The following is a 15,705-nucleotide window of genomic DNA, read 5'->3' as shown; positions in this document are numbered from 1 at the left end:
CAAGTGCAAATTCGTTCAGGCATTGTCCTATGACGTAGCACACCAAGAACTTCACTCTCCCAAAGCAATTCCCGGCACTGGTCGAATATTGCACGAAATTAAGGTCCTTAAAGAGCACGCGTGCTGCCGATGGATGAAGGTGTCTCCCCCATGCCGTGTCGCCAATAACTGACCAACAGGTTGGTCAGTGCTGGTTGGCGAAGGGTGGCAGGAGGAGGGCCGGTGCTGTTAGCCGCAGCCGGGAATCGAACTCGGCTCGCTAGGGGTGATAGCACGTTTGCCTTCACCACCGCAACTCCTAATTCCCACGGATAATTTGTATTTGTCCTTCTGATAACTTTTCTGCTGCAAGTTCAGGACAGCGTCTTCACTGTCTTGCTGATTATTGAGACCTCGGATGGCCATTGTGTGAGCGAAGGAAATGACTATTGAGTAATGTTGCATAGTCTTGGCCGAGCAATCATTGGAATGTTTCATATGAGTAATGGGCATTTTTTTTTATTGAAACTTTTAAGTTCTGTTCATCAGCCAAAGGTTGGCCAGGTTTGTAGAAGGATCATTTTATAGTGACACTGTACATGAAAACAGTGTTGGATATTACGCGATTTGCTTCTTACTGCACTCTAGCAGGGTACAAAAATAGTAACGAATTGCATAAGCCGGTCAGGTCTCCATAAGATGGAGTTGTCCTATAAACAATTCCTGCATTGTGATATTCAACATTCTGACTTCCTCAACCTCTGCAGCTAAAGTAAAGCAGTACCTTTACAAAATCTTACTTTATGAATTATTTTTTACATTTTCTCCTTCACATGTGTGCGTTTTTTGTGTTTTCCTTTTTCTTTTATCGTTTTTGAAACTTTACGCAGCTATTTCATTTGTTGCAGTGGAAACACTTGATGACGCACAGTCATCGAGTGTGAACGAAACCCAATTAGCTGTTGGTGAGTGGCTCGAGCCGGCGATCGCTTGGAGACTAACAGCTGACCCTCTTAGCGCTGCCTTCCTGCGAGACTCCTTGTGACCTTAGGCCTCGAACTCACGGGCGAGCTGAAGTGCGCTCTCACCGCAGTGCGATGAATGAACGCACACTAATCCGCCCTTGACCGCCGTAAGAAAGGTTACGATTGGGCCGGGTCATCTGGATGCGTGCCGTTTCTGATTAACAGTTTCCGGGCCCGGCAAAGCAAAACAAGCGTGGATGCGCGCGTGGGTGCGCGCGCATCCCGACGTCTGCAATGTGGCCGCGTGCGCGAATTAAATTGGAATGTTGTCGTGAACCCGCTTCGCACAAGAACAACCGCGACGGTGAAATGTCTAATTGGCGGAACACGAACCGGCGGTCGATCACTTCGAATTGCAAGTGAGTGCGAGGTCTAACACACGCGGTAAAGAGAATGCAACGGAGGGAGAAATAATCATAATACAGCACATGCTTGCTTTTTGGTCATTTCCCTCTGGGCTATACCATGGCATCACCTGCTCATGTTAAACATTTAGGGCACGTATAACCCAGCCCAGTAATGCTGCTGATGGGATTTTCTTTTTTCTATTTTGCTCTGCGGCTGGTTCTTCTTACTGCTTCATGTATCTCACTCGCCCCGGTCGGAGTGTGCAAATTGCAGATGTGCGTAAATCACAGCCGAGTGTGTTTTGTTAATGCACAGAAGGCAATTAATCACGATGGATGTGTAAGTTCATCCAGCTAAGAGATGACGCAGAGGACCGCAATCGGAAGTTCGCCGAGTTCAAATCCCGGTCAGGTGTTGACTCCGCCATTCGTCACACTCGGGTCCATAAAATGAATACCTCTTCTGTAGAGAAGTCGAAAGTGATTTGTCCTGTTTAAGATACTCTTGCCCCTACCATAAGAATGTGGAATTTCACCACTGATTCAGGGCTGCAAGTAAACAAGAGGTGAGCATTGTTCCCCATGCTTAGTAAAAGCAGGAAACCACTTTTTTCAATTTTGACTGAGGATCATGCGATTTGCCCAAGTACACAAGATTAAAAACATCAAGCAGTCATGAATGTATGAAACTAACGTGTGCTCAATTGGATTATAAAATTAAAACGTGTTCACGAAGTTTTGTATAAAAGTAATCTCTAAAGGAGTCGTCTATTTACACAAATATGATCAATATTTAAAACTCTTTGCTTAAATTATTTAATTAGCAATTTGTAATAATTTTTTTTGGAATGTTTTGATAACTATGCGTTTTTAGCAAATCTTTCGTAAGGGATTTTCTCTTTTTTTACGCGATAACAAAAAAATGTTGCTTGCGCTGATTCCTGAGTTAATACTGAACGGCTATGATTTTTGTTTTCCTTTGGCTGTTTTCTGCTGGGGCCATTTATTTCTGCTCACGTGACTGACTCATGCTTTCGGGATGTGGCGGCAAACGTGCATGTGCTCTTGCTCCCGCCGGGGGAGGTGCAATTTGTGCCGATGCTGCTGGACGCTTAATTTTGTTCTTTTTTTAAGGTTTTTCTCCGTTTGAGATCCTAGCGAATGGCACGCACGCACACGCACGTGCACGCGTGTGCGTACACCACACACGCATGTTCCTCTGCGGCTTAACGATGTGCGCAGTATGAAGGGCAATTCAATTATTCCTCATTAACGCAGTTTGATATCGCTCATGCTCGTGAGATTTGTTACGTGAACTAAGTGAGCAAAATTGATAAAATTGGGTTTTTGGGTAAAAAAAAAAAGTTACGTAGTTTTTTATGTTTCATCGAGATTTGAACAGCGACGTGCATTACTAATGTCTGTGGTCAAAGTTGAGCGGCTAATGCGTCGTAAATTTATCCCTCAACCAAGACGCCTGTCGTACTTTTAAAAGCTTTTGCCGCTGATTAAACCCACAGCGTCCCATTACGCGTGCCCAGTGCATTGTGGCTAATGGACGTGTTCCCGTTTGTGACGGCGGTGTTTTCACGCTTGCAGCCGGGGGTCTCCGCAACCGCCTGCCGAGCCTGCTCACGCCCCATGGCAAAACCACAAGGATGCACAGCCTGAAAGGAAGTACGCTCGTGATGGAGTGCATCGCCGAGGGCCTGTGAGTGTCTCCTTCTCTACGCCGACGACCAACAGCGCCGCACCTAACACGGCAAACACGTGGAGTCACAGTCAAACAAAAACACACACTTTGGTATTTTTTGTGTCTAATTGTATCCAGGTTGTGCCGTCTGTGTCGTGCCACAAGGCTCTCTATGCATTTTAATCTCTCGTAAAGCAATGCAACCCACCCGTGCTGGTGAATGGCCTGCAGAAGCAGATGCGACAGAACTACCTTCAAGTGACCTCCGGTCCACACAGTGGGGTGGTGGGAGGGACACTATCACGTGACAGTTAATACAATGTTTTCATTATCAGAGCTGCAATTTGTCATCATTAAGCGCGGGAAGCAATTTAATGTGGCCGTTGTTTTCAGGCTATCATTGGTGGCCAGGTTGAGATCATCATCTTGCGTCGCTAGACGACCCGATTTAATCACAGGCACCTTGCTTGGACTCAGCCATAGCATCTCAGCAAAGCCAGCTCAGCGCTCTGACCTCTGATCCACCCGCCCACCTCTACGGAGCAGTTGTTTTAATGATCCATACTGAGGTAGCCAGGGAGCTCAGGCGTCGAGAGACACTGACCCATCGTCTCATCGCTGAGGTTCACCCGCATGTGATTAAACCAAGTCCTCAAATGTAGTGCATTCATGGCCTCAGCCCAGTTGCCAATAGCTCCAAAAATACATTATCTTATTAAAGTTTGTTTTCCACTTAATTTGTCTTTTACAAGGTGCCTTGTGGCCCATGGGGACAAGCGCGCCATAATAAAATGGAGCTATATGTCATATATGCTAACGATGTGGTATTGCACAGGTCTCTGTTGTATAGCTTCTGGAATGCGCACGCCTCAGCAATTTTAAGAATATAGGCCAATTGCACATTTTGCTGCCCTCGTTGCAACTGTTTATTTCCCACTCTCCTGATTTAATTTGTTCTGATATCCGTGCGGGGGGGAGAGAAAGAGAGAATACATGCATATATTTACGAAATCAGAATGCGAAGTAGGGAGCAAAGCTTGGCTCACAATTACCGCCACCCTTCCAAGGTGCAGGGTTCGCCGTGAGGACGCCGACTAAACAAATGACCTCAATAACAAAGGCATGCTACTGTAGCGTGATTGCTCGCGCACTGCTCCCCGGTCCAATTCGCCGCAGCAGCTGACACTGGTCGAATTTTCTCTCAGATTCCCCTGCTTCTGTCCACCCGGCAGTATAAATGGATGCCCCCCCCCCCCTACAGTTAGTCGATTGAAAGGTCGCGTGTGGTGGATTAAAGGAGGCCAGATTCCCGCTCGGGCTGTGGTTCCCATCCCGTGGTCTGTGGGCTGCTGGCGGTCTGCAGGGCCACGGGAGGTGTTCTGCCCAAGTGTTGCAGATTTCTTGTTTTTTTTACTGCCCATTGCAGAAGCCATTAGATTTAACCTGCTTTTTATTGACTAATCCTATAAATGGATTTAAGTTGGCTCAGTACTTCCAGAGTAGTTATGATAAAAACACATGTCATTGGCGCATAACGGTCCACAAAACTGATTTGCGGGCTGACTGCGGTCAGTGGATCCAGAAAGGTTTTGGAACCGCGGCTCCGGCAGGAGGAGGGGGCGGCTTCCCCCTCCGCCAGAGGCCATTCCGCCAGCGGTGGCACGAGCCAAGAAATTGCAGGGCTTCCGCCTTCATCGCTTTGGGCCGCAGTGACAAATTTGTGTGTGTCTGTGTGTGTATGGGAGCGGTAGTGTAGCGGTTAGCACGCTGCGCTATGAACTTGGCGGCCCAGGTTCGATTCCCGCTCACGGCCAACACCCAGTGACGATTATCTGAACCGGTCCTGGGCCTCCCCTAGGTCGACTCAACCTCAAATGAGTACCTGGTGCGGTGTGTAAACATCGCCACTGAGGAGACAAAGGCGGTCGGGCGTGGTGCTGGCCACCCACACCCTCGTGTAACGTTCCGGCCTTCATAGGTGCTCGCTAACAGCACTTGCCCCTACAGTCTGTTAAGGCTATACGGGGGATCTTTATCTTTGTATGCTGGCTCGCGCACTTTTCGCTCGTGCGTGTGACGGCAGGCCGACGCCGGACGTGCGCTGGGAGAGGGTGAACGGTCACATGCCTCGTGGCCGCTTCTCGACGGGAAACCACAACAAGACACTGCGACTCCACCCGGTGGAGGTGGAAGACAGCGGGCAGTACAAGTGCATCGCCAGCAACAACATGGGCTCAGCGCACCACTCCTTCGTCGTCACAGTGGACGGTAAAACGCCATGGGGACAATGCCCCCAGCGAGACAGCCGACGATTGTATTCCCACCTGTGTAAATTCTTTGTGATATGGACTGCGCCGCTGGTACCACGTCATGGCACAAAGTGTCCGTTTGAAGTCGTTGCACAGCATTGCGTTTAACTGTGTTCGAGAGTGCCCCAGTGGAAGAGGATATCGCAGAACTACAGCTGAAATCCCTCAGAGCGAACTTTTTAAAAAATTGTGATAATTGTTTTTTTTACCCTTTTATCTGGCAACAAAATTGACACATTTTTTTTACAAGGAGTCATGTTTGCATAGACCACAATACCTGCAGTCATAATGCAAACAAAAAACATAACTCTGATAATGTATGCACTGTCCTTGAAGTTGATTGGTCCACACCCGAGACAGCTTTCCTTAGAGCCTAGTCTCACATGGTGTTGGACCAGATGACGCCAAAAGGCGCGCCTTTGTAAAAAAAGGTGTCGGTTTTGTTGCCAGATAAAAGGGTAAAAAAACTATTATCATATTTTTTATTCTGGCAAATGAGGTTCCAATGGTGTTTTTTTTAAAACACTTTCTCCTCACTCACAACGCCTTGCTGCAGAGAAAGGTGCATCGCATGGCAGTCAAACAAATACTTTTCGAGTTGCACATAGATTCAATGTAACTGATTTAGGTGAGAAAACAAATGTAATATGATCGCTTTTTTGTACAGTCATTGCTGATTTCGCTCAGACCATCAACTGGCTACACTTGAGAACCCGATTCAATCGTGTTTGGCTGCCCCAGAATCGAACCCAACATCTCAGCATCTCTGAGCCAACTTTACACCTTGAAAACTCAGACTTAGTCCAATTTTTCTCGAGACTAGTGGCAGGAGTTTGTCCTGGCAATGACATAAAACCACATCCGTGGATGATGTCACCTCGAGATTACTGTTGAGAAAGGCAAGGGGAAACCACCTCAACTACTCTTCCCCAGATACAGCACAAGATCCCAGTGTTTCGGGGTGAAAGAGGGGGTGCAGGGGGATGAGATGGGATGGAGGGAGCTTCAGCCAGGGACCTCTCCTTGGAGAGAGAACCTAAAATGAACGCTCGCCCATGATGCGTGTCAGGCGGCCACAGGATGCCGGCTGCGGCAACAATCCGCGTCTAAAGTGAACGCCACGTCTTCATTGAGCACGCCCGGCAAGGAATGCGTTGCGTGGCCGGGTGATGTGGGGATAGAGTGAGATAAGGCAGTGCTGGCTTGTCTGTGCCGTGGATGAATGGATGACAAAGTCGACAGAATCTGGGGGCGGAGAATGCAGGCGGCGCGTGTCCTTACAAACCCTCTTGCTCCCCCCCCTCCCCCCACCCAGTTCAGGGTTGCACACGTGGGACCACCTCCAGAATGTGGATTAAGCGATGCCGATATGAGATATGAACTGTCGATTCCCACGTCGTTTACAGGAGTGTTCGGCTCATTTGTTCATTCTCTGCATAGATAACGGGCGTGGGTTCAATTCGGGTTGCTAGTTGTCGTTGTAGAGATGCAATGGATATCAATCATGCGTTTTAATGATATGTTCCCTAGTCTATGTCCTCTGGTGCGCCTGCTTCTTAATTTCATTTTGCATTCCATTTCATCTCCGTTACGGGTCCCCTGAAGGCACGCGTCGCTTAACGCTCATTCGAATCGCGGCAAACTTTGAAGGGCCTTTGTTGTTGCGTGATATAAATCAACGAGGCACTCCATCGCGTTACACGGGACTCCCATCGACATTGCCCAGTTTTTTGCTACATTGCCAATTTTTCACGCGACAATTCAATTATTCGATGGCCGTCGCGTGCTCCCGCCCTCGCACGCCCGTGCGTGCGAGCCGCAAAGTCGCACCTCCGGCGAGGGCGATTGGCGACGTACGCACGCGAACGAAGCTCAGGTCCAACGCACGTGCTCGCACTTGCGGCAGCACAGGACGCGATGCCCGTCCCGTCGCGAGAGTAATTACGACCGACACCTCGGAGGCCGCGACTCGCTGCGGATGGTGGCGGCGGGGAGGGCTTGAGGTTCACCGGGCGGTTATTTGGTCTCACCACAGGGCGAGTAAGGACAGACGCGGTGCGGTCGAGGACACCGCCAGTGCAGTAAGAGTGCGTGACATTCCCAAACCACCGGAGACGTGACATCTCCCGAAGGCCATTAGCTGATGCTCTTCTGAGATTGCAGAGAGCAGCGTGTGCGGGTTAGAGGCTAAAACATTCCATGATTAACAATAACAATAGGCGGCTAGCTTAAAAAAAAAAGAGGCATGATGTAATTTCTTTAGAGTGCGCTTTAACCTCACACAACGCCACTTTAGTTGCTTAGGTTAAATCGATACTGGAGGTCGGATGACAGACAGACACGCATGCATGTGAATAGAACCATTTGCTGAATAAAAGCTAATTGAATGCATTGAATGCATTGCAGCATTTTTATAGTGCACAGGCAAAGGTTACCGTTATGTAATATATTCTAGGTTTTGGCAGCATCTGGCATGAATATGTATTTTTAACTTCTACGATATTACAATAAATTATAGCGCTTTGTCTATTTACTGCTGGGTCAAAGGTCTCCCATGCCATGTCAGTCATGGGTGCTGTTTGACCATACTTCACCACATTGGTGAGTGTGCTTGGTGAAGGGGAAACAAGGACTGTTTTAGATAATACTCACCAATGATGCGAGTCGTGGCCAGGAATCAAACTCTGTGTGTACATCTGTAAAGGTATTCCTGTTTGTATATGTATGTAAGTATGTATATGTGTATATGGGAGTATATGTATATATATCTGTGGTTGTGTCTGTGGGCATACTTGTGGGGGAGTGGTAGTGCAGCGGTTAGCTTACCATGCTACGAACCCGACAACCCGAGTTTGACTCCCGCTCACGGCCAACGCCAGTGATGAATATCTGAACTGGTCCTGGGCCTCCCCTAGGTCGACTCAGCCCCAAACGAGTAGCTGGCACGATGTTTAAACATCGCCGCTCGGGAGACAAAATCGGCCGGGCGTGATGCTGGCCACACAACCCCCCTTCCGCGTCCCATTACCGGCCTTCACAGAGTTGCTACTCGCTAACAGCACTCACCCCAGCAGTCCGTTAAGGTGACACGGGTGTGGGATCTTTGCCTCGTTCACGCGCAGCGGCCCCCTACTGGACGGCCAGGCCGGAGGACCGCATCGTGGCGCCGGGCGACGACGCGGTGCTGCATTGCGTCGCTGGCGGAAAACCTCCGCCGGACACTCACTGGCTTCTCAACGGCAAACCCCTGAACGGTCAGAATCAATATTTTTTTTCTTCTAGATTTGAAGCTTTCCTGACTGCATTCCTAGCAGCGTGCTTCAGCCGCACCGAACCTCACAAAATTAATATTCAGGACCTACCTTGGCTCCTCCCACCCTCAACCAGTATATATACAAGGACTGTTTTCTTGGAATTTCTCTCACTTGATACAGCTATCGTGCTGTGACGGTTCCACCTGAAGACGGAAGCTTGTGTTGCCTCCGAAACGTCGTGATTTTTATTTTATTTAAATTTTACTTTTATAAATTTTAATTTTGTACCTACGTGACTTTACCGAAAAAACCTAAGAATACAGAATCAACATGTTTCATGAATTGAGCGAGGCTATAATTGCTTGGGAAAGGATATGACGATGACGGGAGGGAATTCCACAGTTGAGCAGTGGGAAGGGACGAATCAGAAATTAAAGGGTTGTGATCGACATTGTTGTGGTGGAACATGGCACGTATCAGGTGAGACAGTGAGCCTGGAAGACCAGGCCCTCATCACGGGTGGAGGTGTCAATGAGTTCACCTGAACAGGAACCACGGTAGTCGAGCTAGAAGAGCGATAGGGAGGCGGCTGACCACCGATTGCCGAGTCAGTGAGAGCTGGACCATCAAACTCCCCGACTGCTCTACTCAGAATGATATCCGGTGCAGCGGAGGCCGGCACCGGGTCCTTCGCCCCGGTTACGACAACACGGCTAGGCGGCGGTGGCGGCGCCGAGAGTTTTGTGCCACCGGCAATCGATCCGCCTGTGCTCCCGCAGAGGCACCGGCCGAGCCGCACCGCACCGTGAAGGGCGACCGCATCGTGCTCAAGAAGCTCGTCATCGGACAGAGCGCCGTCTACCAGTGCGTCGCCTCCAACATCTTCGGCACCATCATTGCCAACGCGCTCGTCAGTGTGCTGGGTGAGGCCCCCCCCCATCCCTCTCACTCCCCCCTACCAACACCCCAACCCCCCCAGCTCCCCCCTTCTACCCTCCCCTTCCCCTCGACTTGCACGGACGTCGCTCACTCCCCTTCCCACCGACGCTCGTGTAGCCTGCTTAGTTGGACACTTGTGAAAAGGGCTTCATGGCTCGTCGGATTACTCCAGCCTGAATAAAGATTCTGATTGGCAGCGCCCGCAAGTCTTCTTTCTGATGCAGACCAGCTGTTCGAGATTCACTTGTCAGTGATTTAGCCATTCGTTTGCTTTTTTCCTGAGAGTTGGTGAATTGCAGACCTGCCGCCTTGAAGTATTCGTAAAAATAAAGCAATACAGAAATAAAAATGAATTACACGAACATCAACATGAAACGTCCATTGAACAACATTAATTGGGCCGCATTCTCAATTAATGAGACGTATTTTACAATTTAATAGCTCGGCACAAAAAAACTAAAACCGCTTCAAAAGCATTCGTAGCCGCTGCATGATTAGCCTTGCGACCTCTATGTGATAAGTGTAAATTATTATTATAAAAATTATTAATAATAATAACGATCATTGAGAGTTGAATGCAACATTGATCGCTACTCGTGTCTTAGCATGTCATTTAGCAGAGGTGTTGCTGTGTTATTAATGCTCAACATTGGATTGGCTCGTAGTCGTGAGTTGACGCATTCACTGCCCTCGCGACTCGGTGAATTGTCACGATTCAGGGTCACGATTCAATTCAAGAATCAAATTATATTTCTAGATTTGAAGCTTTCGTGACTGCAAGGATTCATATTTCGATTTAAATCTTTCGTGACTGCAGGGATTCATCGTCTTGGTTCTTTCGTGACTTTGCCGAAAGAACCAAGACGAGGATTCATATTCTTGGGTTTTTTCGGTAAAGTCACGTAGATAAAAAATTTAAACTAAAATTAATAAAAGTAAAATAAAAATCACGACGTTTCTGACGGAAGCTTGTGTTGCCTCCGAAACGTCGTGATTTTTATTTTACTTTTATTAATTTTATTTTGAATTTTTTACCTACGTGACTACAGAAAAAACCCAAGAATACAAATTATATTTGTTTGAACTTTTTTGTGAAACACCATTGCACACAAAGTGGTGCTTGCCACAAAAGAATCGCAATACCTTGCCGATCTCGTCAAGGAGTATAAACCACCACACAAACTCCGGTCATCCTCACAGCAGCTTTTGGCTAACCATCGAACAAAGACGGTCACTGCATCGCGCACTTACAGATGAGCTTCTGCGACCATCTGGAATCCTCTTCCTTCTGATATTAGGAAGCGACTGGAGTTATGCACTTTTAAATCTCGAAATGCTTTTTGTGTTTAGTTTGTTGTCCTTCCCCCGCACCTTCGATGGTCATAGTTTATCTGCTACGCTGCAGATACATTATGTTGAACCCATTACGTACCATCCATCACGTATGCAAATGTAAAATAATTGATGTTTGCACACACGCTGAGATGCAATTAGTATGAGTGTAAATATCAATTGATGTATTGTACTGAGCGAACATTTTTCAATATACATCCATCTATCTGCATCGGTCAATGGGTACATTTCCAGTTTGGGCAGATCGATTCAACCCATTATCATACATTCCAGAATCTATTCAATAAGAACCACATTATGAGAAGGCAACAGTGGTCATCTCGTAAGGGAGACTCACTGCTGTCTTGTGGACTTTCCTCCTTCGGTTCAAGGCTGTAATGGAGTTGAGCACTGACCCATGGCCTGTGTGTGCAGACACCTTGACTTCTACAACCGGGGGCAGAAAAAGTCCGGAACCATGCATCTGGAAAGTAAATAATATCAGACGCTCGCACAGTGAGAAACCATTCTCCTGGACACACGTCTCAATCTCGTGCACAGCAGGATGCTTGAACGTGCCTCAACGTGTCCAAATTCGATCTTGGCACACTCCACTCGTTTTTTTTATTGATCCTTAATCGTAAGCCATGGTCTATCCACTGCTTTATTGAGGAGTCCTGCCAAAACCATGGTGAACTCTCACGATCCCGTGATGCGATAATCCACGCAGCACGTCTGCACGAGCGTCCCATCGGAGGACACTGTGTACAGCGCGATCGTGAAATCGCTCATGGTCCCAGACCTTTGGCGCACCCTGTATAACATGAGAGCGTGAACTGCAATGGTGTAATGTAGCATCTTTATCCTGTCCTCAGCTGTGCCTCCCAAGTTTATTACGAAGGATAAGGAAGAGTACGTTGTCGTAGAGAAACAGCCCGTGCTTCTCGATTGCAAAGTCTTCGGTTCTCCAAAACCCGCCATCCGATGGTAAGAGCGCTGATCGTTTCTCATCATCAGCCAACATACTTTGTTAATGCTTTCCCACGATGACTGAAAGCCTCAATGCATACATCATCCCTATGTGGCTGTCTGTAACCGGCGGGAACTGTAACTCTCACACATGTTATCCAATCTGAAGGAGGCTGTGGTGTAATGTTGCCTTGCTATTAGGGACTCGTGCCGAAATAAAATCGGTCAAATTGACAAGAGGGTTTTCCAAAATTTGGAGACATAAACCAGGAATAAAAGTTTATTTTGTTCAATCGCGTGAGAACTTGCGATGCTAGGGTAGTCTCATTTGTAAGAGTGGGTCACTCACCACGATTATATTACATAGTTTTGTTATTTTTACGTAACATTCAGGATATTTGAATTTAGTGAACAGCATAAAACATTTTTTATAAAACCAGTTTGACTCCCGTGCGATGAAGATTTCTACGTCACGGCACGCGTAAAGAATATAAGAGACACAGTTTCATAGCGCTTCCTTGCAGAGGTCATGCTCAAGCAGCGGGCGGCTAGTCTGCCTTGCGAGAACTCCGAAGCGGCATTTTTTTCATCTCATTACTTGATGCTGACGAGCATAATTCGAATGAAATTCGGGTGATTTGGATGAAGAGGAAAGACCCCAGCTGGGCCCTGAAGTGAGAGGGCCAGGAGGTATGCGGTCAACAATGCTTGACTCAGGGAAGAGGACGCCCCTGCCATGCATAGTCCCATGGGATGTTGGATATCAACAACAAGGCAACTCCTATGACTAATTGGGCATGGGACGCAAGCGTAGGATTGATCACCCTGTCGCTGGCCGCCTTTGGGGAGGGTGTATAGTGTGAAAGGCCGAAACACCCTAGGAACCAAAGGTACACTACTGACGATGTGCTCCCCAAATTTCACCAGGCTCACTGTTCATGAACTCTTGGAAGTGCTTGCACAAAGGATAGTAACATCTCATCCTGTGTTCTTGGAATCATAGAGTAGGGCTTGTTGAAAAGGTTCACCTCTCACCTGCCCCCAAGTGTGTGAACATAAAAGGTCACCTGAAGGCATCTCAGAAGTGGTTCTGTAATATTACCTTCCAAGGGCAATTCTTTAACAAAGGACGAAGGAATATTTTGCAAGAGTTTGAATTTAGGCTTCGTCTCACATCGGATGCTATTCTATTCTTCCGTATAATGGCAATATTTTGAGGAGCGAAATGCCAATGTAAATGTCTGCGAACCACGAGAGGGCTTCAGGAGAGAGTTCATGCAGTCTTGTTATTCCTCCTCCGTTTAAGGGGTTCAGACTATAGTGGTTTACTGTATGATATATATGCATAATGCTGATGAGCAGAATTGCAATATGACTGTGAAAAAAAAAGTTTGTTTGACAAAAACGATTATACACAATGCATGCACCCCCTATGATCATCATTTCAGGACCAAAGATGGTGAGGTTAACACCCTGCAGGACAAGAAATTCAAGGAGTTTGAGAATGGCTCCCTGTACATACACGAGGCGAAGAAGGCAGACCAGGGCCTCTACATGTGTGAGGCCACCAATGACCTGGACACCGGCACCATCAATGCGAAACTCCGAGTCAGAGGTGCGTACATTTTTAAAAAAAAAATATATAAAGCATTTTTTTGTAGTTTTTTTAAAATATATATAAAGCATTTTTTTGTAGTTTTTTAAAATATATATGAAGCATTTTTTTCTTTTTTTTTATATAACAAACCGTACCTCTCCATAACAAAGGCTCAGCCTCACCTTACCATATGAATAAAAAGTGTGCCGTACTTGGCCCTTCCCCCCTCTCCAACCATTATATATACGGAGTGGTAGCTCTTGTAATCTCTCATTTACTTGATACAGCTGTCGTGGCTGTGACGGTTCCACCTGAAGACGGAAGCTTGTGTTGCCTCCGAAACGTCGTGATTTTTATTTTATTTTACTTTTATTAATTTTAATGTTTTACCTACGTGACTTTACCGAACAAACCTAAGAATATATATAAAGCATTTTTTGTAGTTTTTAAAAATATATATAAAGCATTTTTTTTTAGTTTTTTTTTCAAGAGCGACGGACACATTGGGGACACCAACGGGAGGGCGAGACAGCATGTAACAAAACGTGCGATTGACCACAGTGAGTCACTGCACCCTCGTAGTTCGTAAACGGAGGAGAGCACCTGGTTACCTGCCAATCGGGGACAGAGTATGGGTGCGTCCTCATTTTAATCTTGATTCCACCTACACAGCTGCTGACCACATTCTATAGCAACGACGCAGCACTAGCAGCTGCACGTGGCGATTATCTTTACTATATATTTACACTGTACACACGTGTATATGTATATCTCAGGGTTTTCCAGAAAATTGTTCACGTGAAAAGAACGCACACAACGATAGGCCTGATGAAGACCGCTTGTGTTGCGATCGAAACGTCGTGGTTTTTTTTTGCTTTTATTATTTTCAATTTATTATTTGTATACATTTTTTATTGTTTGAATTTTATTTTAGAATTTTTTATTTTATTTAAATTTTTGGTTTTGTTTTGTTTTTCTATTTACGTGACAAGAATATGATACAAAGTGAGTTTAACACGTAGGCTTTCGCGACCAATATTATCCATAATAGAGGTCAATGCGCCACGTAGTTCTGCTATTTCCTGTCCTAACGGAGGGATTTTATCGGACGAGAATTTCTAGCTCCTGCGCGACTCGCCCGTCACCCCCACTGATGTCCTCTTCTTCCACCCCCCACAAAATGTGTGCAGATATGACTGACTCTATTGTATGTAGGGTGTGTAGGCATATATGCCTACAAAATAAATGTATTTTTTTAGAAACCTGTTGGATCAACTTTTTACCCCCATGTCTGGGGGGGGGGGGGTAGGGCGGGGTCCACCTTCTTAAAATGTTTGATTCAGGCCTTCTGAAAGGCTCTCATAATATAGTTGACAGACAAACGGACAAATGGAACTCCGGGCTTTTATAGTAGATGCAGGCGGATTCCAACTCCATCGGTTTTCAAATAGTCTTGGCTTCTACAGAGAGATAACGGACACTGAAATCTGTCCGGTGTACGAAGTTTGGTGTAGGAATTGGGATCGTCATGACAAGATACGATACTCATGCCAAAGTCACCCCACTAATTCAGTGGAAATTTAATTAGTGGCAGAAAGTTTCCTCTTTATTCCCATAAAAGCCGGTCAATAATGCACGTTACAACTTTGTCAAAGCTTGCGAGTGCTTTGAACACCTTGGTGTTCAAAGCTTGCGAGTGCTTTGAACACCAGGGTGTTCAAAGCTTGCGAGTGCTTTGAACACCAAGGTGTTCAAAGCTTGCGAGTGCTTTGAACACCAAGGTGTTCAAAGCTTGCGAGTGCTTTGAACACCAAGGTGTTCAAAGCTTGCGAGTGCTTTGAACACCAAGGTGTTCAAAGCTTGCGAGTGCTTTGAACACCTTGGTGTTCAAAGCTTGCGAGTGCTTTGAACACCAAGGTGTTCAAAGCTTGCGAGTGCTTTGAACACCAAGGTGTTCAAAGCTTGCGAGTGCTTTGAACACCAAGGTGTTCAAAGCTTGCGAGTGCTTTGAACACCAAGGTGTTCAAAGCTTGCGAGTGCTTTGAACACCAAGGTGTTCAAAGCTTGCGAGTGCTTTGAACACCAAGGTGTTCAAAGCTTGCGAGTGCTTTGAACACCTTGGTGTTCAAAGCTTGCGAGTGCTTTGAACACCAAGGTGTTCAAAGCTTGCGAGTGCTTTGAACACCAAGGTGTTCAAAGCTTGCGAGTGCTTTGAACACCAAGGTGTTCAAAGCTTGCGAGTGCTTTGAACACCAAGGTGT

At 46.7% G+C, this 15,705-nt stretch overlaps 1 protein-coding gene across 2 annotated transcripts in view; it reads left to right on the top strand.

Moving 5' to 3' along the window:
* LOC144730097 (neuronal cell adhesion molecule-like) overlaps nt 1-15,705 on the top strand; it is a 62,225-nt gene that overhangs the window by 17,024 nt on the left and 29,496 nt on the right. The window contains exons 6-12 of one of the 2 annotated variants that reach the window (XM_078610655.1): nt 870-944; nt 2,951-3,062; nt 5,128-5,312; nt 8,476-8,607; nt 9,387-9,530; nt 11,754-11,865; nt 13,296-13,462. In XM_078610655.1, coding sequence (XP_078466781.1) covers nt 870-944; nt 2,951-3,062; nt 5,128-5,312; nt 8,476-8,607; nt 9,387-9,530; nt 11,754-11,865; nt 13,296-13,462 — 927 coding nt within the window. The remainder of the gene's footprint in view (nt 1-869; nt 945-2,950; nt 3,063-5,127; nt 5,313-8,475; nt 8,608-9,386; nt 9,531-11,753; nt 11,866-13,295; nt 13,463-15,705) is intronic. The other variant, XM_078610656.1, reaches the window with a different exon arrangement.

Source organism: Lampetra planeri, chromosome 34 (genome assembly GCF_965212315.1).
Source record: "Lampetra planeri chromosome 34, kcLamPlan1.2.h2, whole genome shotgun sequence".
In the NCBI taxonomy this organism is placed as follows: Eukaryota; Metazoa; Chordata; class Hyperoartia; order Petromyzontiformes; family Petromyzontidae; genus Lampetra; species Lampetra planeri.
The sequence above is the reverse complement of the archived record's forward strand: the minus strand, read 5'-3'. Positions and strand labels throughout refer to the sequence as shown.